The sequence below is a fragment of the Chiloscyllium plagiosum genome, unplaced genomic scaffold (assembly GCF_037043375.1).
Source record: "Chiloscyllium plagiosum isolate Xiang-an unplaced genomic scaffold, Cpla_swu_hap1 HiC_scaffold_24, whole genome shotgun sequence".
In the NCBI taxonomy this organism is placed as follows: Eukaryota; Metazoa; Chordata; class Chondrichthyes; order Orectolobiformes; family Hemiscylliidae; genus Chiloscyllium; species Chiloscyllium plagiosum.
In genome coordinates this window covers 6,030,635-6,057,578 of record NW_028270162.1, presented here as the reverse complement: position 1 = coordinate 6,057,578, position 26,944 = coordinate 6,030,635, and the positions used below count along the sequence as shown (strand labels likewise).

Here is a 26,944-nt window from a genome sequence, read left to right as displayed (position 1 = left end):
TGTCTGTATTTTTGTATGTCTGTGTCTGTGTGTTTGTGTGTCTGTGTCTGTGTGATTGCATGTCTGTGTCTGTGTGATTGTATGTCTGTGTCTGTGCGTTTGTGTGTCTGTGTCTGTATGATTGTATGTCTGTGTCTGCGTGTTTGTGTGTCTGTGTCTGTGTGTTTGTATGTCTGTGTGTGTGTTTGTGTGTCTGTGTGATTGTATGTCTGTGTCTGTGTGTTTGTGTCTCTGTGTCTGTGTGTCTGTGTCTGTGTGTTTGTGTGTCTGACATGTGTGATTGTATGTCTGTGTGTTTGTGTGTTTGCATGTCTGTGTCAGTGTGTTTGTGTGTCTGTGTGTTTGTATGTCTGTGTCTGTGTGTTTGTATGTCTGTGTATGTGTGTTTTGTGTGTTGGTGTCTGTGTGTTTTTATGTGTGTGTCTGTGTGTTAACATGTCTGTGTCTGTGTGTTTGAGTGTCGGTGGCTGTGTGATTGTATGTCTGTGTCTGTGTGATTGTATGTCTATGTCTGTGTGTTTGTCTGTCTGTGTGTTTGTATGTCTGTGTGTTTGTATGTCTGTGTCTGTGTGTTTGTATGTCTGTGTATGTGTGTTTTGTGTGTCGGTGTCTGTGTGTTTGTATGTCTGTGTCTGTGTGTTTGCATGTCTGTGTCTGTATGTTTGTGTGTCGGTGTCTGTGTGTTTGCATGTATGTCTGTGTGTTTGTGTGTGTGTCTGCGTGATTGTATGTCTGTGTCTGTGTGATTGTATGTCTGTGTCTGTGTGTTTGTGTGTCTGTGTGATTGTATGTCTGTGTCTGTGTGTTTGTATGTCTGTGTCTGTGTGTTTGTGTGTCTGTGTCTGTGTGATTGTGTGTCTGTGTCTGTATGATTGTATGTCTGTGTCTGTATGATTGTGTGTCTGTGTGTGTGTTTGTATGTCTGTGTCTGTATGTTTGTATGTCTGTGTCTGTGTGTTTGTGTGTCAGTGTCTGTGTGATTGTGTGTCTGTGTGATTGTATGTCTGTGTCTGTTTGTTTGTGTGTCTGTGTCTATGTGTTTGTATGTCTGTGTCTGTGTGTTTGTGTGCCTGTGTCTGCGTGTTTGTGTGTCTGTGTGATTGTGTGTCTGTGTCTGTGTGATTGTATGTCTGTGTCTGTGTGTTTGTGTGTCTGTGTCTGTGTGATTGTATGTCTGTGTCTGTGTGTTTATATGTCTGTATCTGTGTGTTTGTGTGTCTGTGTCTGCGTGTTTGTGTGTCTGTATCTGTGTGATTGTATGTCTGTGTCAGTGTGTTTGTATGTCTGTATCGGTGTGTTTGTGTGTCTGTATCTGTGTGATTGTATGTCTGTGTCTGTGTGATTGTACGTCTGTGTCTGTGTGTTTGTGTATCTGTGTCTGTGTGATTGTATGTCTGTGTCTGTGTGTTTGTGTGCCTGTGCCTGTATGATTGTATGTCTGTGTCTGTGTGTTTGTGTGTCTGTGTCTGTGTGATTGTATGTTTTTATCTGTGTGTTAGTATGTCTGTGTCTGTGTGTTTGTGTGTCTGTGTCTGTGTGATTGTATGTCTGTGTCGGTGTGTTTGCAAGTCTGTGTCTGTGTGATTGTATGTCTGTGTCTGTATTTTTGTATGTCTGTGTCTGTGTGTTTGTGTGTCTGTGTCTGTGTGATTGCATGTCTGTGTCTGTGTGATTGTATGTCTGTGTCTGTGCGTTTGTGTGTCTGTGTCTGTATGATTGTATGTCTGTGTCTGCGTGTTTGTGTGTCTGTGTCTGTGTGTTTGTATGTCTGTGTCTGTGTGTTTGTGTGTCTGTGTGATTGTATGTCTGTGTCTGTGTGTTTGTGTCTCTGTGTCTGTGTGTCTGTGTCTGTGTGTTTGTGTGTCTGACATGTGTGATTGTATGTCTGTGTGTTTGTGTGTTTGCATGTCTGTGTCAGTGTGTTTGTGTGTCTGTGTGTTTGTATGTCTGTGTCTGTGTGTTTGTATGTCTGTGTATGTGTGTTTTGTGTGTTGGTGTCTGTGTGTTTTTATGTGTGTGTCTGTGTGTTAACATGTCTGTGTCTGTGTGTTTGAGTGTCGGTGGCTGTGTGATTGTATGTCTGTGTCTGTGTGATTGTATGTCTATGTCTGTGTGTTTGTCTGTCTGTGTGTTTGTATGTCTGTGTGTTTGTATGTCTGTGTCTGTGTGTTTGTATGTCTGTGTATGTGTGTTTTGTGTGTCGGTGTCTGTGTGTTTGTATGTCTGTGTCTGTGTGTTTGCATGTCTGTGTCTGTATGTTTGTGTGTCGGTGTCTGTGTGTTTGCATGTATGTCTGTGTGTTTGTGTGTGTGTCTGCGTGATTGTATGTCTGTGTCTGTGTGATTGTATGTCTGTGTCTGTGTGTTTGTGTGTCTGTGTGATTGTATGTCTGTGTCTGTGTGTTTGTGTGTCTGTGTGTTTGTATGTCTGTTTCTGTGTGTTTGTATGTCTGTGTCTGTGTGTTTGTGTGTCTGTGTCTGTGTGATTGTGTGTCTGTGTCTGTATGATTGTATGTCTGTGTCTGTATGATTGTGTGTCTGTGTGTGTGTTTGTATGTCTGTGTCTGTATGTTTGTATGTCTGTGTCTGTGTGTTTGTGTGTCAGTGTCTGTGTGATTGTGTGTCTGTGTGATTGTATGTCTGTGTCTGTTTGTTTGTGTGTCTGTGTCTATGTGTTTGTATGTCTGTGTCTGTGTGTTTGTGTGCCTGTGTCTGCGTGTTTGTGTGTCTGTGTGATTGTATGTCTGTGTCTGTGTGTTTATATGTCTGTGTCTGTGTGTTTGTGTGTCTGTGTCTGTATGATTGTGTGTCTGTGTCTGTGTGTTTGTATGTCTGTGTCTGTGTGTTTGTGTGTCTGTGTGATTGTATGTCTGTATCTGTGTGTTTGTGTGTCTGTGTTTGCGTGTTTGTGTGTCTGTATCTGTGTGATTGTATGTCTGTGTCAGTGTGTTTGTATGTCTGTATCGGTGTGTTTGTGTGTCTGTATCGGTGTGATTGTATGTCTGTGTCTGTGTGATTGTACGTCTGTGTCTGTGTGTTTGTGTATCTGTGTCTGTGTGATTGTATGTCTGTGTCATTGTGTTTGTATGTCGGTGTCTGTGTGTTTGTGTGTCTGTGTGTTTGTATGTCTGTGTCTGTGTGTTTGTGTGTCTGTGTGTTTGTATGTCTGTGTCTGTGTGTTTGTATGTCTGTGTATGTGTGTTTTGTGTGTCGGTGTCTGTGTGTTTGTATGTCTGTGTCTGTGTGTTTACATGTCTGTGTCTGTGTGTTTGTGTGTCAGTGTCTGTGTGATTGTATGTCTGTGTCTGTGTATTTGTGTGTCTGTGTCTGAGTGATTGTATGTCTGTGTCTGTGTGTTTGTGTGTCTGTGTGTTTGTTTGTCGGTGTCTGTGTGTTTGTATGTCTGTGTCTGTGTGTTTATGTGTCTGTGTCTGTGTGTTTTTATGTCTGTGTCTGTGTGTTTACATGTCTGTGTCTGTGTGTTTGTATGTCGGTGTCTGTGTATTTGTGTGTCTGTGTCTGTGTGTTTGTGTGTCTGTGTCTGTGTGTTTGTATGTCTGTGTCTGTGTGTTTGTGTGTCTGTGTCTGAGTGATTGTATGTCTGTGTCTGTGTGTTTGTGTGTCTGTGTCTGTGTGATTGTATGTCTGTGTCTGTGTGTTTGCATGTCTGTGTCTGTGTGTTGGTGTGTCGGTGTCTGTGTGATTGTATGTGTGTCTTTGTGTTTGTATGTCTGTGTATGTGTGTTTTGTGTGTCTGTGTCTGTGTGATTGTATGTCTGTGTCTGTGTGTTTGTGTGTCAGTGTGTTTGTATGTCTGTGTCTGTGTGTTTGTGTATCTGTGTCTGTGCGTTTGTATGTCTGTCTGTGTGTTTGTGTGTCTATGTGATTGTATGTCTGTGTTTGTGTGTCTGTGTCTGTGCGTTTGTATGTCTGTCTGTGTGTTTGTGTGTCTATGTGATTGTATGTCTGTGTCTGTGTGTTTGTGTGTCAGTGTGTTTGTATGTCTGTGTCTGTGTGTTTGTGTATCTGTGTCTGTGCGTTTGTATGTCTGTCTGTGTGTTTGTGTGTCTATGTGATTGTATGTCTGTGTGTTTGTGTGTCTGTGTCTGTGTGTTTGTATGTATGTCTGTGTGTTTGTGTGTCCAAGTCTACCTCTATATCCATGTCACATCAAATCCAGTGATTTGCAAATCTAAAACTTCTCATAATTGCTTTCAAGGCCCCAGGGCTTCACCTCCCCAGCCTGCTCCAGCCCTCTGAGTCCATGAGATCCTTGCACTCCTGCAATCCAGGCCTGTTGAATATGCCTGATTCCCATTGCTCCTACCAATGGCAGCTGTGCCTTTTAGCTCTGTGGGCTCTAACCTGACAAGATCCTTCCTTAACCTCTCCTTCTCTCAATGCTCTTTCCTCTTTTAAACCTACCCTTGTAGTCCAGCTTTTGGTTACCTGTCCTAATATCCTTTTGTGGCTCTCTGTCAAATTTCATTTTCATTTCATTCACCTTGGGAATGTTTCCACTCAATTTAAAAAAAGTTGCTTTTTTTTGTTTTATTCAAGATCAGAAGTCATGTGACACCAGGTTATAGTCCAACAGGTTTTTCTTGAAATCACAAGCTTTTTTAGCGCTGCTCCTTAACTCCTTAATCCTTCAGCCGACAAAGGGGCTGTGCTCCAAAAGCTTGTGATTTCAAATAGACCTCTTGGACTATAACCTGGTGTCATGTGACCTCTGACCTTGTCCAACCCAGCCCAATACCAGCAGGTCCACATCATTTGTTTTATTCCTTCATAGAGTGTCGGCATCACAGACTAGGCCCAACATTTAACGCCAATCCCTAATTGCCCAAAGGGTATTTAAGAATCAAGCACCCGGCTGCTGTGGTTTTGGACGGGGTACGGCCATACAGGTAAGGCTGGGAGATTTCCTTCCCTAAAGGAGGTGTGTACATCACAAGGGTTCTTAACAAACCTCCAAAATTATCATTAGACCAGCTTTACATTGAGTTCACATCTTACCATTGGCCATGGTGTGATTCAAATCCATCTCCGAATACCAGCACAATGACTATAAGAATGAGTGAGGTGCCACATTCCCTGATGTGTTGTTGAAGGTAAAAACCAAGGAACTGCGGATGCTGTAAATCAGAAACAAGAACAGAAGTTGCTGGAAAAGCTCAGCAGATCTCAATTGGAAATGTAAACTCTGATTTCTCTTCATAGATGCGGCCAGACCTGCTGAGCCTTTCCAGCAACTTTGGTTTGTTATTGTTGTTGTAGATGTCTTGCTGTGTGTGTGTGTGTATGTGTGTGTGTATGTGTGTGTGTGAAAGTGTGTGTGTGTGTGTGAGAGAGAGAGTGTATGAGCATGTGTCAGTGTGTGTCTGTGTGCGTGTGCGTATTTGTGTGTGCATGTGTTCGTGTGTGTGTGTATGCTTGTGTGTGCGCATGTGTGTGTGTATGCTTGTGTGTGCGCATGCGTGTGAGTGTGTGTGTATGTGTGTGCGCTTGTGTGTGTGTGTGCGCATTTCTGTGTGTGTATGCTTGTGTGTGCACATGTATGTGAGTGTGTGTGCGCATTTCTGTGTGTGTATGCTTGTGTGTGCACATGTATGTGAGTGTGTGTGTATGTGTGTGCGCATGCATGTGAGTGTGTGTGTATGCTTGTGTGTGCGCATGCGTGTGAGTGTGTGTGGTGTGTATGTGTGTGCGCATGTGTGTGTGTATGTGTGTGCGCATGTGTGTGTGTATGCTTGTGTGTGTGCATGTGTGCGCATGTGTGTGAGTGTGTGTATGTGTGTGCGCATGTGTGTGAGTGTGTGTATGCTTGTGTGTGCGCATGTGTGAGTGTGTGTGTGCATGTGTATATGTGTGTGCATGTGTGTGTGTGCGCATGTGTGAGTGTGTATGCTTGTGTGTGCACATGCGTGAGTGTGTGTCTGTATGTGTGTGCGCATGCATGTGAGTGTGTGTGTGTGTGTGCGCATGTGTGTGTGTGTGTATGCGCATGTGTGTGTGTATGCTTGTGTGTGTGTGTATGTGTGTGTGCATGCGTGTGAGTGTGTGTATGTGTGTGCGCATGTGTGTGTGTGTATGCGCATGTGTGTGTGTATGCTTGTGTGTGTGTGTATGTGTGTGTGCATGCGTGTGAGTGTGTGTATGTGTGTGCGCATGTGTGTGTGTGTATGCGCATGTGTGTGTGTATGCTTGTGTGTGTGTGTGCGTGAGTGTGTGTGTATGTGTGTGCGCATGTGTGTGTGTATGCTTGTGTGTGCGCATGTGTGTGTGCATGTGTGTGCGCATGTGTGTGTATGTATGTGTGTGCGCATATGTGTGAATGTGTGTGCGTGCATGTGTATGTGTGCGCATGTGTGTGAGTGTGTGTATTCTTGTGTGTACGCATGTGTGTGTGTGTATGCTCGTGGGCGGCACGGTGGCACAGTGGTTAGCACTGCTGCCTCACTGCGCCTGAGACCCGGGTTCAGTTCCCACCTCAGGCGACTGACTGTGTGGAGTTTGCACGTTCTCCCCGTGTCTGCGTGGGTTTCCTCCCACAGTCCAAAGATGTGCAGGTCAGGTGAATTGGCCATGCTAAATTGCCCGTAGTGTTAGGTAAGGGGTAAATGTAGGGGTATGGGTGGGTTGCGCTTCGGCGGGTCGGTGTGGACTTGTTGGGCCGAAGGGCCTGTTTCCACACTGTAATGTAATCTATTCTAATCTTGTGTGTGTGTGTGTGTGTGCGCGCATGTGTGTGTGCTCCTGTGTGTGTGCATGTGAGTGTCTGGCTTGTTAGTAACAGGTCAGCCCCAATGCAATGGTTCTGGGGTCACCTGAAGGTCAGACTGGGTATGTACAACAGATTTGGTGAGTCAAGGGGGTTTTAATGACAATCCAGCAGTTATACAGTCACCAGCATTGAGACTATCTTTTTATTGCAGATTCACTCAACAAACTGAATTGAAATTCTCTGATTGCTATGTTGGAATTAGCCACATTGTTGAGTCATTACTCCTGGGGGTGAGACTACTAGCTCAGCAACCAATGAGAGGTGACCTTATTGAAACAGAAGACTCTTCAGGAGCATGGCAGGATGTGTATAGAGAGGTTGTTTGCCCTTGTGGGAGAGCCTAGGACCACAGGGCACCAAAGGACTTGCACATTGAAGGCAGAGCTGAGGAGACATTTCTTCTGTCAGAGGGGACTGAAATTCTTGACTGCAGAGAGCTGTCGAGGTTGGGTCATTAGGTAAATTCAAGGCTCGGACAGAGATTGTACATCAGTAAAAGGGAAATCATGGGTTATAGGGAAAAGGCAGCAAACTGGAGGTCAGCCAATGATCCTGGTGAGCAGACTCGATGGGCTGAATGGCCTATGTCCACTCCCACATCTGATGTCCCACACCAGTACATTCCCGGCTGATCTAGTGATTTTATAAACTCTGATGATACCTAGAGTATTCACCAGCTGACAACTTCAATCAACAGAGATGGCCTTTTTATGTCTCCTTGGAGCTTTCATATACAGAGATTGGCTGTGAGTATCTGCTTACTCTGCTGGTGAATGGCCCTCTATTTAATTAGGGATTATGTTGGAGAGGAGCTGATGTGTGAACCACTTGGCAGCTTCTCTGATCTCGCTGTTTTCTCACATGCTCATTATGTATTCTTGACTGTACTGTAAGACCACAGGGAGTTGCTGAGATGGAATTCGCTGATTACTGAGGGACATTATAGCAAGGAATTCAGGTGTGCTCATTTCGGTGTGCTCACGGGAAGGTGGGGAGGGGAGAGGTACATGTGCAAGCAATGCCCTGTACAACCATTGTATCTCAATGCTTGAGACTTCGGTGATAGCGCTCCTTATTTTGGAACTGGCCATCTGGCGATAGATGGGGAGAAATGGCAGCTACCACAAGGATCAGCTACCACTGCTGCCTCACAGCACCTGAGACCCGGGTTCAATTCCCGCCTCAGGCGATTGACTGTGTGGAGTTTGCATGTTCTCCCCGTGTCTGCGTGGGTTTCCTCCGGGTGCTCCGGTTTCCTCCCACAGACCAAAGATGTACAGGTCAGGTGAATTGGCCATGCTAAATTGCCCGTAGTGTTAGGTAAGGAATAAATGTAGGGGTATGGGTGGGTTGCGCTTCGGCGGGTCGGTGTGGACTTGTTGGGCCGAAGGGCCTGTTTCCACACTGTAATGTAATCTAATCTAATCTAAAGGCAGCTCACCCCAACCTTGTCAAGGGGCAACTAGGGACGGACAATAAATGATGGCCCAACCAGTGACAAGCATGTATAACCACTGAATTGTAAAAAAAAGTGATTTGAACGTGTGGGGCCAAATGTAATATTTCCAAATTTGTAGAAGTCATAAGGCTAAGGGCGTGTTTGTCAGAAAGATATAAAGTAGTTTCAGGAGGATTAGAACAGGCTCAGTGTATGGGCAGATAGAAATGAGAGATTATCCATGTTGGTTGGACAGAGAGATGAGCAGAGTGTTCTTTGACTGGTATGAGATTGGAAAGTGTAGATGTACAAAGGGACCGAGGTGTCCTTGTCAATAATTCACTGAGGGCTAATGTACAGGTGCAGCAGAAAGGCCAGTGGGATGTTAGCCTTTATCGTGAGGGGATTTGAGGACAGGAGCAGTGAAGGCTTGCTCTAATTGTAAAGGAGTATTGGTTAGACTGCTCCTGGAGTATTGTGAGAACTCAGGAAGGATATCACTGTCAGAGAGGGAGTTTACCGAAGGTTCATCAGACTTGTACCCAGGATGGTGGGACTGTCCTGCGAGGAGGGATTGGACAAACTGGGCCGGGATTCACTCGAGTTACAAAGAATGAGAGGTGACCTGGTTGAAACTTACAAAATACTAAAAGTGAGAGACAGGGAAGATGCAGGTGGAGATGTTTCCCCTGACTGGGGAATCTAGAACAGTTTTAACATAATGGGATGCTATATAGGACTGAGATGAGGAGAATATTTCTTACGCTGAAGGATTTGGACCTTTGGAATTCTCTCCCACTGAGGGCTGGGGAAGATTAGGGTTGCAGTCTGTCTGAGGTAGAGATTGATTAGTTTCTGATTGCCAGTGGTGGATAATTGGGAGTAGATGGTGCATGAGAAGGAATTGGAAATGGGCATATGATGTCATTGCATTGAGGGTATAGGGGATGGGGATGGGTAAATGAACATAAGCAGTGAAAGGGGTATTATGGACCATGGGGTTGACTGTAGTGGTATGGGTTGACATGGATGAGACATCGTGGGTGAGGGGGTGAGGGCAAGAGGTATTTTGATGTAATCTTTGGTTTTAAATTTTGAGCTCAGTGCCGGAGAGGCAGGGAAGTGGCTCTGCCTTCGCAGACAGCCTCAGGAACTTGACAACCCAGTGTCACCTGACCCAGCTCCCAATCCAGAAAGATACCCCTCATCCCCACCATCACCATGCTCCCCACCTTCACCACCACCAACCCCCGCCCCACCCAGACCAAAACACTGAGGTCAGCATTGTGGAAGCAGGGATTCTCCCACCTCTGAGCCCCCCTGACGAGGGAACAGAAACACTATTAATGAGCCAGACCTCCTTCCCGTTCAGCTCCCCGCTGTGGGAACTAACTCAACAGTATTTTGCTGTCGCTCTGACTGCACAGAGAACGGAGACAAGCCTTCCACAGTCTTGGGTAAACTCCTGAGAAGGTCTGATGAGTATCGCTGAGAGTAAACAAGTCTGTCCTATCTCCCCCTGTTCTCCCGTTATCTACCACCTCTCCTGTTAAAGATCTCATTCATTGTGGAAGCTTTGAGGGGGTCGACCAGTCTCACTGCAGGGAGTGGCCGAGCCAGAGCAAGAAAGAATCTTCATTTCTACCACATCTTTTGAGAATTATAACCAGATTTTTAAGTTCTTGAAATAAAATAACGTGACCTGGAGACAGTAATGATCAAGTGTTGAGCATACCTCACTGTCATGGTTGTGGGATCAAGCAAACCCCCCAACCCCCTCCCACCCCCATTTCAGAGATTTGAGCACATGACCCTGCTGATCTTTTCATTGTAATACTGAGCCAGTACTCCACATCCATGGCCTCACAGTAATATCCAAAGAAAGAAGTCAGGCATGTCTTCCTCTATGTTTTATCACTCTTCAATAGCCAAGTCGATTTGAACAGTTCGAGAAGCAGAGATCAAGTCGGAACAGCAGAATGCAGGAGCAAGTTACTGCAGACGCTGGAATCTGTACTGAAAACAACAAAACGCTGGAAATCACAGCGGGTCAGCCAGCATCGATAGAGAGGCAGCAAGCTTCGATGGAGAGGGAGTAAGCATCGATGGAGAGGGAGTAAGCTAATATTTCGAGTCCAGACTCTCTCTCCACTGGCACTGCCTGACCCCGCTGTGATTTCCAGCGTTTTGCTTGTTTTCAGTAAGAACAACACAAGTAGGAGTAACATTACTAGGAAAACAATTCACAAAGAGAAGAAATGTAACTTGCTGTAACACTTCAGTGAGTTTTCGAATGCATAACAAGCAATCCATTTTGCAACTATACAAAACGCTGGTGCAGCCACACTCGGAATATCGTACACAGTTCTGGTCCCCATATTTCAGGAAGGATGTGGAAGCATTGGAAAAGGTGCAGAGGAGATTTACCAGGATGTTGCCTGGTCTGGAGGGAAGGTCTTATGAGGAAAGGCTGATGGACTTGGGTCTGTTTTCATTGGAGAGAAGAAGGCTAAGAGGGGATTTGATAGAGACATACAAGATGATCGGAGGATTAGATAGGGTAGACAGTGAAAGTCTTTTCCTAGAATGATGATGTCAGCGTGTACGAGGGGGCATAACTACAAATTGAGGGGTGATAGATTTAAGACAGATGTCAGAGGCAGGTTCTTTACACAGAGAGTGGTAAGGGCGTGGAATGCCCTACCTGCCAATGTAGTCAACTCAGCCACATTAGGGAGATTTAAACAATCCTTGGATAAGCACATGGATGATTTTGGGATAGTGTAGGGGGATGAGCTGAGAATAGTTCACAGGTCGGCGCAACATCGAGGGCCGAAAGGCCTGTTCTGCGCTGTATTGCTCTATGTTCTATGTACACTACTCACTGATCCTAAATCAGTCGTGTTGGTCTTTGGGTTAAATTTGACTGCTTGCAAAGTGTTGGTTCAATAACATGAAGAGACATGAAACCTACAATTCACTCAGTCTCCTTTTCTGAACAAGCCATAAGTGTCTCACTCACCCTCATGCCCAGTTCAATGTTCTCTCCGCCATAAATCTCCATGCCAGGATCAAGAAGACCGATCTCTCCAAAATACTCACGATGAACCACAAAAGAACAGCCAATCATCGCTGGGGTCCTACGGTGCACAGAAAGAGGGGAGAGAAATGTGATTCCGATTCAGGAGATAATGCTGACTGCATGTAACACACACTGAGGGTGGACTATTTGCAGGGGCTTGCAATGAAAGGAAATGAGCAGTCCGGATCCAAATGGAGAGCCCTTCCAAATGGCTAGCACAGGCATATGGGGCTGAACGGCCGCTTTCACTATTGCATGTTTTGGTGACCCAACAAAATTCAACTGGTGCACATCATTTCCAAATTACAGACAGTCTGAGCTGGTGTACATCACTGCTGAGTCTACAAAATATTAAGTATTACATAAATATCGAGATTGCTGACAAACACCCAACAGGTTAACTTGTCGATTTACAAAACATGAAGTGGAACTGAGAATGCAAATATCCTTTTGTCCTAAGTTTCTTCTCAGTATGCTCCTTCTACAGGACATGTATTCTGCATGAATCTGTTCTAATCTTCCTCATGAATTCAATCAAAATATTAGAGTTCAGTTTTTAAGCCATATGCCTTCAAATCTCGATTCGGAGGATGGTCAAAGATCTTTAAACACTGTAATCCCAATAGTCATCCTGCCCCGATCTCTTTCATTCTAAGCTTCGAAATTCAAATGGAAGAGGTACACTGTGTGTTTTCAATAAAATATCAAATATCGAAACCGTTGACGCAATTCAAATTTTGAATATGATTAAGATCGAAAAGCCCACTTGAGCAAGAAAAACGTGGCAAATGAAAAAGAAAGAAGGATAAAAAAAAAAACCAACTTGCATTTCCATAACTCATTTCTCACAACCTTGGGATCTCCCAAAACTCTCTGGGATTAACCCATTGCCATAATACGCTGACTCACCCAGTCACAACACACAGTCCCAAACTGCACTGAAGACAAGAGATGATTAATTTTTGGTCTGATATAAAGGCACTGTCGCGGCAACTCTCTCACAAGAGAGAGGCATAACTGATGGTTATTTAATCTGAGGGTCACTACACTCTTGACAAGGAGCCCCTTTCATGGTATCCTCAGCCAGTGTGGGAACTGAACCCATATTGTGGATACTGCCCTGTACCTCACAGTTTCTGCCAAGCCAACTGAGCTAACCATCCCCCAGCCTGATAATACATGAATCAGCTGTATAGAAACAGGTCATTTGTCTTATGTGGACTCGATTGATCCCAGAGATGAGGGGTTTGTCATATGAAGAGAGATTGAATAGTTTAGGCCTATTCTCTCTGGAATTTAAAACAATGAGGGGAGGTCAAATGGAGGTATTCATGATGATAAAAGATTTGGAGAAAATAGACATGGAGCGGATGCTTCCTCTTGTGGGGAATTCTGGGGTGAGAGGTCATAGTCTTAGGATAAGGGAGAGTAAATTTAAAACCGACAGGAGCAGAAACTACTTCTCCCAAAGGGTTGTGAATCTGTGGAATTCCCTACCCCAAACTGCGGTGGATGGTGGGACAGTGAGTAAATGGAAGGAGGAGTAAGACAGATTTTTAATTGGTAATGTGTTGAAGGGATATGGAGAGAAGGCAGGAAAATGGGGGTGAGGAGCAGATCAGCCATGATCGAATGGCAGAGCAGACTCGATGGGCCGAAAGGCCTAAGTCTGCTCCTATACCTTATGAATCTATGAACAATTGTGCCATTATGCTCCCCAAAATTCTTTGCACGTTCATTCATCTCTCCTTATCTCCCAGGGATACAACTGAAACTGGTACCATAGGAACAGGAGTAGGCCATTCAGCCCCTTGAACCTGTTTCGCTATTCAATGAGATCGTGGCTGGTCTGTTGTCTAACTCCATACACCTGCTAACTCCATATCCCTTAATACTCGTGCTCAGCGAAAACCTCTGTTCCACATCAGCTCTCTCCCGCACTCTTCTTCATCTCACACGGTCATTATCTCCTCATCCTTTCTCTGTGACCTGTTAATCCAGATTCCCTTCCCTACTACAATTCCCTTCAGCGAGGAAGTGTGGAGGGGAGGCAGTCGTGGTGGAATGGTAAGCTCACTGGGCTAGCTCCTCCCAGCCCTAATCTGCCGTTCTTGGGCTCAGAGCCCAGTGAGGCAAATGGAGAAGCTTCAGTTCAGGACGTACTCTGGAATGTTAGAGGTGATCACATGGTTCACTGGTTCATGGATATCCTGTCGGGAAGGAATCTGGCCACCTTTACCAACTCTCCAGATCGACAGCAATGTGGTGGACTCTTAGCTTCTCCCTGGGCAATTAGGGATGGGCAATAAATGCATCTTTGACTACCTGGAGGGGGATTCAAACTCAAAGTATCAGGAGCAGAGTCAGACATTATCCACTGCTCTACAACATTAACTGTTCCCAGTTCTACCCCTGTCAAAATGAACCCCAATTGCTTTGTTGACTTACGTGGAGCCTGTGTCACTTTTGAGCGACGATGTGTACACTCAGATTCTTTGCTTCTCTGCTTCATTTAACTGAGACTGTGGTCTTCTTAATTTTCCCAAACAAAACATATCACCTCACACTGACTGACACTGAAATACCTTCACCAATCACACCCTCATCCTGCAGAGTTTTGTGATGTATTCTTGTGTTTTGCTACATTTCTTTTCCTTTTCATTAACTGCCTTTCCCACAATTTGATGTTGTCTGCAAATTGAGAAAATGTCTTTCAGATTCTCTAAGATGGGAAGATCAATGGACCTGGCATCGATCTGGCTGAAATAATGCCTGCGCTGGGGTCGGTATAGACTGGATGGGTCGAATGACCTACTTTCACACTGTAGGGACTCCATGATTCTATGAACTTCAGGCTATTTTGTATATATCCCACACTCTGCATTTGGAGCTGTAGTTTGCTTACTCGCCATTCTGCACCACATAGGCTGACATTAGTCCACTGTTTGTCAATGCTCCATGATAATCTAAGTAAGTTACATTGTATTCCCCTCATCTTTGCTTTTTGTGATTTCTTCAAAGAATTCAGTCAGGTTGGTTAAGCCTGACTTTGAATACAGCCTCCTCCTTGTAATATAGAGACACAGAGATGTACAGCATGGAAACATACCCTTTGGTCCACCTCATCCATGCCCACCAGATATCCTAACCTACTCTCGTCCCACTTGCCAGCACTCAGCCCATATCCCTCTAAACCCTTCCTATTCACATACCCATCCAGATGCCTTTTAAATGCTGTAATTGTACCAGCCTCCACCACTTCCTCTGGCAGCTCATTCCATACACGTACCACCCTCCACATGAAGGAGTTGCCCCTTTGGTCCCTTTTATATCTTTCACCTCTCAGCTTAAACCTATGCTCTCTAGTTCTGGACTCCCCCACCCCAGGGAAAAGACCTTGGCTCTACAAGGGGTTTTCACCCATTTCTCTATGACATCTTGAAACAAAGATTCTGATCACTGATGTTAAACTAACTGGGATGTAGTTCTCTGCATAACAATCCATCCCACTTTATCGTTCGAGAATGAACATTAGCTGTCTGACAGTTGCCGCGGAAGCAGCTCAGAGTGTTTTTACAGTGTTAAAGGAGTGATATAAATGTAGGCTGTTGTTGCAAGTGTGTGACAGCAACAATTACTCACTCAGAGTACTTGGCACCATTAAAAGTTCCTCTTTCCCTCTCCCATTCTCTCTCCATTTGCCCACTAATGATCATGAAAAAAAAAAGAAATTCTGGATTTCAGGCTTTTAGTGCTGTCGCTGTAGCAGTAACAAATGGAGCACAGATGGTATAATCTCCAGACGCTGTATCGAGAAAAGGTTTCTGTTATTAAACATTCTGCTGCAATTCTTCTGGAAAGGAATATATTAACCCAAAGTCCCAAACAGTGTTGGCTTGACAAGTAATAAATAGCAGCAATATTGAATGAATGGTTTGTGTTAATTGTCTGAGCTTTGGCTTGGTCAGTGGTGTTCTCACATCTGACTTTGAAAATTTGAGCAAAAAATTGAGACTGAGACTCCCCGTGCAGTGCTGAGGGAGTGCTGCCCTACCCAGTGATACTGGCCTTGAATCTGACAGTTTTCCCTTTGCTAAGTCTGAGTTGTGTTGGGATTTGGAAGGATTTCTTCCGCAAGACCTAGCAAGGTCGCTTGCTGTAACTTACCAAACCCAAAGTGTTATTGCTGAGGAGGTGGTGTTATACTGGATTAGGATTCCAGAAGGTTCCAGCAACACATTTCCAGCTAGGATTCCAGAACCCCAAGCTAATGTTTTGGAGATGTGGGTTTGAATCTCACCACGGCAGATGGTTAAAAAAATGAATTCAATAAGATGGAGAATTAGCATCTTGATGACCATGAAACCATTGTAAAAGCCCCATCTGGTTCAAGAATGTCCCTTAAGGCAGGAAACCTGCCATCTTTCCCTGGTCTGAACTACATATGAATCCAGTCCCACTGCAAAAGAGTTGACTCTCAACTGTCCTGTGTGCAATTAGAAATGGGTAATAAATTCTGGGCCAACCAATGACATCCTATGAATGAATTTAGTAAAAATAATCACTATTACCCACCCCTGTGCTATCCATTATATTTAATCCCAGCCCGATTTACCATGTGCCAATCTCAGAGCAATTCACCACTCACCAGATATCCATCACATGACCCACACGCCTTCCAGTTTCACCACCTTTAAAAGATCGATGCTCATTGACAGACAGGAATGGAACATGTTGGAGAAAGGGAAGTTGGTTCCCCAACAGGGACCTGGATGTCTTGATGGAAGGAGTGGCACATTGAGGGTTGGCACAGGTGCAGGTGTGAGGGTGACGCCATGCATGCCTCTTTGACTGAGGACTGCTGGAGCAGCGAGGCCGTCTGCCTGGTTCACTGACTGCACCGATGTACAGGGCAGGGTGGGGATGCTGCTGTGAGGCTGCAGAGGGGTGCTCAGTGAGGCGATACTAAGGGAGTGAGTGAGCAGGCCGGAAGTGCAGCCTGTTTCAGGCTGTGAGCTGCCCGTCTGTCCCAGGGCACATTTTCCCTGCAGCTGCCTCTCAATGGTAGCTGCTGCTGCAATTTCCAGTGCAGATCTATACCACCCAGCAGCCTATAGGGCAGGTCTATACCACCCGGTGGCCTATAGTATGGGTCTATACCACCCAGCATCCTATAGTGTGGGTCTATACCATCCAGAGGCCTATAGTGTGGGTCTATACCATCCAGTGGCCTACAGTGGAGGTCTATACCACCCAGTGGCCTATAGTGCAGGTCTATACCATCCAGCAGCCTATAGTGTGGGTCTATACCACCAAGTGGCCTATAGAGCAGGTCTATAACCACCCAGTGAGTCTACAGTGTGGGTCTATACTACCCAGCAGCCTATAGTGTGGATCAATACCACCCAGTGGCCTACAGTGCAGGTCTATTACCACCCAGCAGCCTATAGCGTGGGTCTATACCACCCAGTGGCCTACACTGTAGGTCTATTACCACCCAGCAGCCTATAGTGTGGGTCTATACCACCCAGTGGCCTACAGTGTGGGTCTATACCACCCAGCAGCCTATAGTGTGGGTCTATGCCACCCAGTGGCCTACAGTGCAGGTCTATACCACCCAGCAGCCTATAGTGTGGGTCTATACCACCCAGCGGCCTACAGTGCAGATCTATATCACCCAGAGGCCTATAGTGCAGGTCTATACCACCCAGTGGCCTATACAGCAGGTTTATAACCACCCAGTGAGTCTACAGTGTGGGCCTATACCATCCAGAGGCCTATAGTGTGGGTCTATACCACCCAGTGGCTATAGTGTGGGTCTATACCACCCAGTGGCCTACACTGTAGGTCTATTACCACCCAGCAGCCTATAGTGTGGGTCTATACCACCCAGTGGCCTACAGTGTGGTCTATACCACCCAGTGGCTTACAGTGTGGGTCTATACCACCCAGCAGCCTATAGTGTGGGTCTATACCACCCAGCGGCCTACAGTGCAGGTCTATACCACCCAGCAGTCTATAGTGTGGGTCTATATCTCCCAGCGGCTATAGTGTGGGTCTATACCTCCCAGCTGCCTATAGTGTGGGTCTATGCCACCCAGCAGCCTATAGTGTGGGTCTATACCACCCAGCAGACTATAGTGTGGGTCTATACCACCCAGTGGCCTATAGTGCAGGTCTATACCATCCAGCAGCCTATAGTGTGGGTCTATACCACCAAGTGGCCTATAGAGCAGGTCTATTACCACCCAGTGGCCTACAGTGTGGGTCTATACCACCCAGCAGCCTATAGTGTGGGTCTAAACCACCCAGCGGCCTACAGTGCAGGTCTATACCACCCAGCAGCCTATAGTGTGGGTCTATACCACCCAGCGGCCTACAGTGCAGATCTATATCACCCAGAGGCCTATAGTGCAGGTCTATACCACCCAGTGGCCTATACAGCAGGTTTATAACCACCCAGTGAGTCTACAGTGTGGGCCTATACCATCCAGAGGCCTATAGTGTGGGTCTATACCACCCAGTGGCTATAGTGTGGGTCTATACCACCCTGCGGCCTATAGTGCAGGTCTATACCACCCAGCAGTCTATAGTGTGGGTCTATATCTCCCAGCGGCTATAGTGTGGGTCTATACCTCCCAGCTGCCTATAGTGTGGGTCTATACCACCCAGCAGCCTATAGTGTGGGTCTATACCACCCATCAGCCTATAGTGTGGGTCTATACCACCCAGTGGCCTATAGTGCAGGTCTATACCATCCAGCAGCCTATAGTGTGGGTCTATACCACCAAGTGGCCTATAGTGTGGGTCTATACCACCCAGTGGCCTATAGTGTGGGTCTATACCTCCCAGCAGCTGATTAACCACAGAGGTAAGGAATATTTGATATTTTATATTCCTTATCTACAGCAACAACTTACATTTATAAAACCACATACATCACACAGTAACATCTTTCAATGTGCTTCTCCAGAGTCTTTAAGAAAATTAACTGTGAACCACATAAATAGATAGCAGGAAAATTGACCCAAAGTTTCAACACAGAGATAGGTTTTAAGGAATGATTAAAAGGAGAAGACAGAAGTGGAGCAGTTTAGGAAGGGTATTTCAAAGCTGGGATTAGAGGGGTGCTGTAAAAGCACAGCAGGTCAGGCAGCATCAGAGGAGCAGGAAAATCGACATTTTGGGCAAAAGCCCTTCATCAGGAATGAGGCTGGGAGCCACGGGGGTAGAGAGATAAATGGGAGTTGGGTGGGGCTGGGGGGGAAGGTAGCTGAGAGTGCAATAGGTGGATGGAGGTGGGGGTAAAGGCGATAGGTCGGAGAGGAGGGTGGAGCGTATAGGAGGAATGGAAGGTTGGCAGGTGGGACAGGTCATGAGGGTGGTACTGAGCTGGAAGGTTGGAACTGGGGTAAGGTGGACTTCACCAGTATCCTCATTTCCCCTCCTCCCACCAGGAATTTCTTCAGCCAGAGGGTGGTGACTCTGTGGGACTCACTGCCACAGAAGGCTGTGGAAGCCAAGTCATTAAGACAGAGACAGATAGGTTCCTGACTGGTAAGGGGATCATGTGTTTCTGGGAGAAGGCAGGGGAATAGGGTTGAGAAACATGTCAGCCGTGATTGAATGGTGGAGCTTACGCAATGGGCCAAATGGCCTAATTCTGCTCTGACATCTTATGGTTTAATAATAGGGGACTCCCCTTTTCAAACGACCATCACTGTGCAGGCAAATCATGGCCTGAGATTGGGAGTTGTGCTGTGACAGCCTTCCTCAGAACGTTATCACATTTGCTGTGTTTGCTGGATCTAAAAGTAGAGAAGAGGAATCTTTCAGCCCTCAGTGGAGACATTTATTCATCTCAGTGAACACACAACATTCATCAGAAACAGAGAAAAAACAGAGTGGGTCTGATGTGAAATTTGCCTGTGAGCACATTTTCATTTCACTGAGTAACGGGACTTGAATGGATTGACTACGTAGACCTGTTCAACTTGTGCTGCCAAACTGCTCAGAAAAAGGGTTTGTAACCAGCTGCAGTAGACATATCTATGAGGAGAGATGAATTGTAATCTCAAAGAGATATATAGAGAGCTAGCCAGAAGGACTTTAGTTCATGCACAGTTAAAAGAATGCCTTGCATTGATCTAATCCCTTTCATCACCATCAGACAGTTCATTGTGCATTCCAGTCAATGTAGTAATGTCACTGTTATAATGTCAGAAACGGGACAGTCAATTTTCAGCACAGGAAGCTCCCACAAGCATCAATTTGATAACAGCCAGAAAATCTGTTCTCTGATCTTGATTGAGGGTTACATATTAGTTTTGGGAAACCTCCAATAATTCTCTTCAAAGTACTGCCATACAATCTTTATCGACTTTAAAAAAAAAAGAAAATGGGAGCTGGAATAGGCCAATCAGCCCTTCGAGCCTGCTCCCCCATTCAATATAGCGGCCCCAGCACTTCAGAAAGACTGCAATGGTTAAACTTTTAGCTTATTTCTTTATTTTCAACTTCATACTAAGAAAGACCGTAATGATTAGCTTTTAACTTTGTTTATTTTAAATTATAAGAAGAGTGACTATAATGATTAACTTTTGACTTTGTTGCTTACTTCTTTCTACCTTGTTCTTACGTTTTTGTAGCTCAGTACTCATACCTAAGATGGTGCAGTGTGAGGAGACATTGAAAACTTTTCACTGTCCTCCTGGAATTTTGCAGTTGAATACAAGTGGCAATAAAGTCAAAATCGAAATTGGAATCTAAATGATGCAGGCTGATTGTCCATCTCAGTTAGAGAGGGTTATACCCGAAATGTTGACTTCTCCACCTCCTGATGCCGCCTGGCCTGCTGTATTCTTCCAGCCTCCTGTTTGTCTACTTTGATCATCCAACTCCATCCCCTGTTCTCGCTTCCTCACCACACCCTTCTTTCCCTTTAGCCCTGAGAACTCTACCTAACTCCTTCTTGAAAAGATTCAATGTTTTAGATTAGATTAGATTACATTACATTACAGTGTGGAAACAAGCCCTTCGGCCCAACAAATCCACACCGACCCGCCGAAGCGTAACCCACCCATACCCCTACATTTACCCCTTACCTAACACTATGGGCAATTTAGCATGGCCAGTTCACCTGACCTGCACATCTTTTGGACTGTGGGAGGAAACCGGAGCACCCGGAGGAAACCCACGCAGACACGGGGAGAACGTGCAAACGCCACACAGTCAGTCGCCTGAGGCGGGAATTGAACCCGGGTCTCTGGCGCTATGAGGCAGCAGTGCTAACCACTGTGCCACCGTGCCACCCACCAACCAGACCTTAACTGCTTTCTGTGGTAGAAAATTCTGCAGGCTCTCCAGTCTCTGGGTGAAGACATTGCTCCCTATCTCAGTTCCTACCATGTAAGATCCTGGTTAAATGTCTCAGCCAGCAGCGCAACACACTCTCAGTCTGCAGCGGTACTCAGTACTTTGTCTCTGTCTTCAGAATCTACAGTCAGTCTTGAACCCACATGTCTCTCACTCAGGGAGTGAAGTGTTATTGACCAGACCTAAGCTGACACTGTGCACAACAGCAAAAGAAATAAAATATTGCCATCCAGGTCCTGGGAGAGAACTGGGATTTAATGAAAGGTTTTCCACAAATAACTGTTTTGATGTTTTTCTAGGAGCTGTCATCTGTTTATTCTAAAACAGTTATTCTGGTTGGAAAATCAAAAACACCAAGCATTTTTGTTTTTCAAAGTAGATGGTTTATTAGAAGACTTTTCCCATCTGAAATAAACTAGAAATGATAATCTAGCGTTTTCAGTATTGTATACTATTTGAAGTCACAGCGCAGAAAGAGGCCATGATATGAGGTGGAAAGACAAAATATACTATAGGTTTCAATACATCTTCACTGCAGCTCGGGTATTTATAATGTATATTGCAGTCATGGGCATTTTTGTGTCTGGACTCAAGCTACCCAATTAGAATGTACTGTAACATGCTTCCCTTAGCGTGTCATGCTTCAAGAGGACAGAACTCAGGAAGATGGAGACTGAGAGCTTTCTACTATTCTGCTCTGCTATGTCATGCTGACACTACAAACGCGTCTCTTAATGGCACATCGAATATCGCCTGTGAGTTACAACAGATTAGTACGCATGCAGACTCTCTGGAAGAGCAGTTTCGCTGATCTCAATCCCCTGCTTCTCTCCTTGGCCTTGTAACTGTTTTCTCCCCTTTCACATGCTTATCCAGTGCCTTTTTATCTTTAAATAATGATCTAATTCCATTCCGAGAGACATGGCTGAATCTACCCCCACCACACTCTCAGGCGGATCGGTTCAGATCCTAGTGACTTGCTGATTGAAAAAGCAGGGAAATCAGTTCGGAGAAAAAAATGATTGCTGGTTAGCCACGATTTTAAAAACACACATGTTTGAGTGTCTGGGACTCAAAGTCTAACTGGTTTAAGAACATGGTGGTCATTGGAAGGGACGTACCTGGGGCACAGTTTGGAAATCACCCCGCAATCACTGGTGTTGGAAATAAGTTGTTAAGACAAGTTACTATCTCCCATTGTGTTCAGTTATCCATTCGACACCAGACAAACCCCTCCTCCATTTGTAGGAACCGCTGACATTGGTCATTATCATTCTAATTGTTGCACTGGATTAGTGCGCTAATTAACCTGCCACTTAACTAGGCATACATTATACTAATCACTAACCTCCTTCAAAACAACTGTCACTTGGTGGTTCAATATTTGAATATTGTTGAAAAGAAAAACCCCGTCACAACAGATTATAATAATTCATGATGTAGGACAAAAGGATGTCAATTGTCAACATTTGGTATGCTTGCCTTTATTGGTCAGTGCATTGAGTACAGGAGTTGGGAGGTCATGCTACAGGACACTGGTTGGGCCACTTTTGGAATATTGTGTGCAATTCTGGTCTCCTTCCTTTCGGAAGGATGGTGTGATACTTGCAAGAGTTCAGAAAAGATTTACCAGGATGTTGCCAGGGTTGAAGAAATTGAGCTATAGGGAGAAGCTGAATAAGCTGGGGCTATTTTCCCTGGAGCGTCGGAGGCTGAGGGGTGACCTTACAGTGATTTATAAGATCATGGATAGAGTGATTAGCCAAGATCTTTTTCCCATGGTAGGACAGTGCAAAATGAGAGGGCATAGGTTTAGGGTGAGTGGAGAAAGATTTAAAAGGGACCAAAAGAGCAACTTTTTCACACAGAGGGTGGTGCGTGTATGGAATGAGCTGCCAGAGGAAGTGGTGGGGGCTGGTGCAATTACAACATTTAAAAGGCATCTATGGGTACATGAATAGGAAGGGTTTGGAGGGATATAGGCCAAGTGCTGGCAAATGGGACTAGATTAGGTTAGGATATCTAGTCGGCATGGACAAGATGGACTGAAGGGTCTGTTTCTGTGCTGTATGTGTTTATGATTCACTGACTCATTGCCTTGGAAAAAGCAAAGCAGAGTTCTCAGCTCCTCAATGCCGCAATATAATTCCTTTTGATTGCAGAGGATAGAACGCAGTGAATCAAAGTATGTCACTTCTAGCAAGTGTGAGTACATTTGACTACCAGACAGAGTGGCTCAACTAGCTCACACTTGGAAAACCTAAAACCAAATCTTCGCTGTTATGTTTGATTCTCTGACTGGGTGGCGCTTTTGGAACAATCCTGAAAATGCTGGTACCTACAGTAACGAGCAATCTGAGTTAATCACTCACGCTCATAAGGATCACTCCCGAGGAATGACTTATATTCAGATGCCAAATTACCATCAGAAAGTTTCACTGTCTACTCGAGGAATCATATAAAGGATTCAATTGTTTGTTTCTTTGCAAATTATGTTAACAGGTATGTTAGGTATCTATGCAAATCAGAAGCTGTAGAATAGACACTGGATGTGTGCTGCTAAAAGGAAACATGATTAAATAAAATCAAACAATTGACGAAGGTTTTGGGGATATGGCTGACAAATCAGTTTGGTGAGATGTTGCTGTAAGTTCTATAGAGAGCTGTAACGTATGTGACAGGCAGCGAAAGAGAAGGCAGACCCAGCCATGAACATGCTGTTTGAAACAAACACAGAAAAAGCTGGAGAAATGCAGCAGGTCTGTGGAGGGGAAAAAACAGAGTTAACAATCTGAATCCAATTTGACTCTTCAGAACAGAGCAGTCACCGTTTGTAGTGAACTGTTCCTATTAGGGAAGGTCAGCCATTGGTGGGTTACCTGAGAGCAACTCTGCTTTCATAATTTCCAGAGTCTATATTGATTTCCAACTCTTAAGCGTTTCAGTGACAGGATCTTTTCAACAATTGCCTCCATAAAGAAACTTGGGATGTCTTTAAAATATTTTGGTACTATATAAATACAAGTTGTTGTTGGTGCACAGAACTGACTACTTAAAGGAAACTATTTGTATCCACAGCCTTCCCTCTCTGAAGCTAGTTCTCCCTGTCTGCATTGGAGAAAATAGATGGAATTTCTTTGATGAATAGCCTGAACCAATTTGATTTATTTTACAATAATGGATTTTTTTTCATACTCCTCTGGTTTGAAATCCAATTTTTGTTTCTATGTCCCACGACACGCTAAATGTCATAGCAACTAACTGAATTTAAATATATAGACAGATAACTAGCCGAGTTGCGGTAATACAACATTTCAGTCTGATTTCAAAGAGAGAAGCTGGATTTTCTGTGAAGTATTGCTGCTTAAACTACACGTATGGCTGTGAATTAAAGTGCTACTTGTACAATTCCCAAACTCCATATTCATCATCATTGAAAAGCAATTGCAGCAATATCAAAATTCACCAGAAAAGGTCAGCTTTGGAAACCCATCAGGTCAGGCAGCACGTGTGTGGAGTGTACGGAATTCACACTTCTCTAATCTCATTGCATTTTAAATCATTTCACAGTCGATGAGGGTGTTTTCTGAAGGGCAGTCACTGTTGTGATGTAGGAAACATGACAGCCAGTTTGTGCACAGCAAGATCCCACTGACAGCAGCATGATAATAACCGGATAATCAGATGTTGGTTAAGGTCGAAGTACAGGCCAGGAAACCAAGGAATACTCCCTTGCAGGTCTTTGCAATAGTGCTAATGGCTGTTCTATATCCACCTGAGAAGGCTGATAGAGTCCCTCTCTGACATTGCATCAGAAAGATGACAGCTCCAACTGTGAAACTCCTGCTCAGCACAGCATGCAAGTGTCAGCCTGGATTTCATCTTCAAATCCTGGCGTGGAACATTAGAATGCTCTGACTTTGAGGAAACAATGCAAGTCAATGCTTTCACTTTAAAGACCTCTGAGGTGCACTTCCACACATGTCATTTACTGTATCTGTTGATTCAAATGTGGTTCTCCTCTACATTGGGGAGGCAGGAACCTACAGGACACCAGAGCACTTCAGAGAACATCTCTGGGATACCCACACCAACTAACCCCACCGCCCCATGGCCGAACACTTCAACCTCCCCTCCCACTCCACCGAGGACATGCAGGGCCTCTGACATCGACACTCCCTTACCATTCAAAGCCTGGAGGAAGAACGCCTCATCTTTCGCCTCGGAACACTTCAACCCCAGGGCATCAATGTGGACTTCACCAGTTTCCTCATTTTCCCTCCCCCCCCCCCCGCCCCCCCACCTTACCCCAGTTCCAACCTTCCAGCTCGGCACCGCCCTCATGACCTGTCTCACCTGTCAATCTTTCTTTCCACCTATCACCTTTACCCCCACCTCCATCCACCTATTGCACTCTCAGCTACCTTCTCCCCAGCCCCACCCCCCTCCCATTTATCTATCCACCCCCGAGACTCCAGCCTCATTCCTGATGAAGGGCTCTGGCCCGAAACGCCGACTCTCCTGCTCCTCGGATGCTGCCTGACCTGCTGTGCTTTTCCAGCACCACTCTGATCTAAACTCTGATCTTCAGCATCTGCAGTCCTCACTTTTGCCTAAAGAATCCACATCTGCCAATTCCTGCCAAGTCACGGGGAGGGGCCAGTGTTTGGACATTCGGCACAGTGGCTCAGTGGTTAGCACAGCTGCCTCACAGCGCCAGGAACCCGGGTTCGAGTCCAGCCTCAGGCTACTGTCTGTGTGGAGTTTGCACATTCTCCTCGTGTCTGCATGGGTTTCCTCCCACAGTCCAAAGATGTGTAGGTCAGGGTGGATTGGCTGTGCTAAATTGTCCTTAGCATTCAGTGATGTGCAGGCTAGGTGGATTAGCCATGGGATTTGCAGGGTTACAGGGTTGGGTATGGGTGGGATGCTCTTCGGAGGGACAGTATGGTCTCAATGGGCTGAATGGCCTGCTTCCACACTGTAGGGATTCTAACAGTCTATTGGGCAGCGCGTTCCCTCTCAGTACAAGACAGCAGATGACAGGTTGGAACATAAATGCTGGTGCCATACAATCCGCCTGGGTGACGGTCTTCGCATACTGAGTACTGACTGACATTGAAAGTTTAAAAAGAGGAGTTGCACATGTGTGCGTGATGTATCAGGAATTCAGCAGTAGAGATATGCACTTTGATTTCTTTTTTAATCAACCTGCTCTGATATGCTTTGCCATACCTCTGGAGCAGATGGTACTTAAGCTTACACCTCTGTCCTAGAGGTAAGAGCACTACCACCACACCACAAGAAACATCCGGAAAGGTGTATGTCCTGCACCACTCGCTGTCCACTCAAACCTCCAACCTGCACGCCCATCTCATACGGGTCTCTGACAGGACTTCTACCAGGGCCACAGATGCGTGCCTTTAATACAAAACAAACATGTTCAAAGTTGTCTCTTGTTCAAGACAGGAAGGGTCATTGGGGGGGGGTGTGAGCTATCCTGTACTGTCCTCAGCAGGGTCCAATGCTAAATAAGTGAATAATCCCCAGTGTATTGGGGATGCGGCAGCTGTGTATGGGCCAGGGTTTACATTCACATGGTCACACTCTCTGAGGTGTCCCTGTGTTCTTCCAGCATTTTCCCAGGCGATGGGAACATTCTTCACCATGTCTTTTTCATCGTAACCGTGTCCTTATCCTCTTCTTTAACTGACCCATTTCTGTGACCTTTTCACCATAAACCATCATCAATCTCTCTTACAATTTAATCTCGCCAACATATTGCAACGTATTGTGCTTAATCTTTTCCTCTCATGCCCATCTCTCCCAGCCTCTGTACAGCCTCTGTTACACCTCTAACCTTTCCTTTGCTGATAAAAGGTTACTGCCCTGAAACATTAACTCGGTTTCTCGCTCCACAGATGCTGTCAGACCTGCTGAATATTTCCAGAATTTTCCCTTTTATTTCAGATCACAGAATCACAGAAGTATTAAGGTGCAGCCCAAGTCTGCACCATCTCTGTAGTCAGCTAGTGAAATAGCTACAAAATAAAAAGGCATTAGACAATCAGCAGAACATATGCAGTGAGGTAACGCGTCAGTGCCTTCCTGAATTTATAGACTAATTCACCAGACTCTGTTTCATGCTAGGGTGCATGACTAATGTGCATAAAATAATCTTCAGACCTTATTTTGTTGTCTGTGCCTTGTAGAAGGTGAATGTGTAGTGGCATCACTAGAAATTACATTACTGAATTGGGATA

At 45.3% G+C, this 26,944-nt stretch overlaps 1 protein-coding gene across 1 annotated transcript in view; it reads right to left on the bottom strand.

The window, feature by feature from the left end:
- The window catches only part of galnt9 (polypeptide N-acetylgalactosaminyltransferase 9), a 438,662-nt gene that overhangs the window by 307,659 nt on the left and 104,059 nt on the right, over positions 1–26,944 (bottom strand). Inside the window, exon 6 of the mRNA XM_043715359.2 lies at positions 11,247–11,364. Coding sequence (XP_043571294.1) covers positions 11,247–11,364 — 118 coding nt within the window. The remainder of the gene's footprint in view (positions 1–11,246; positions 11,365–26,944) is intronic.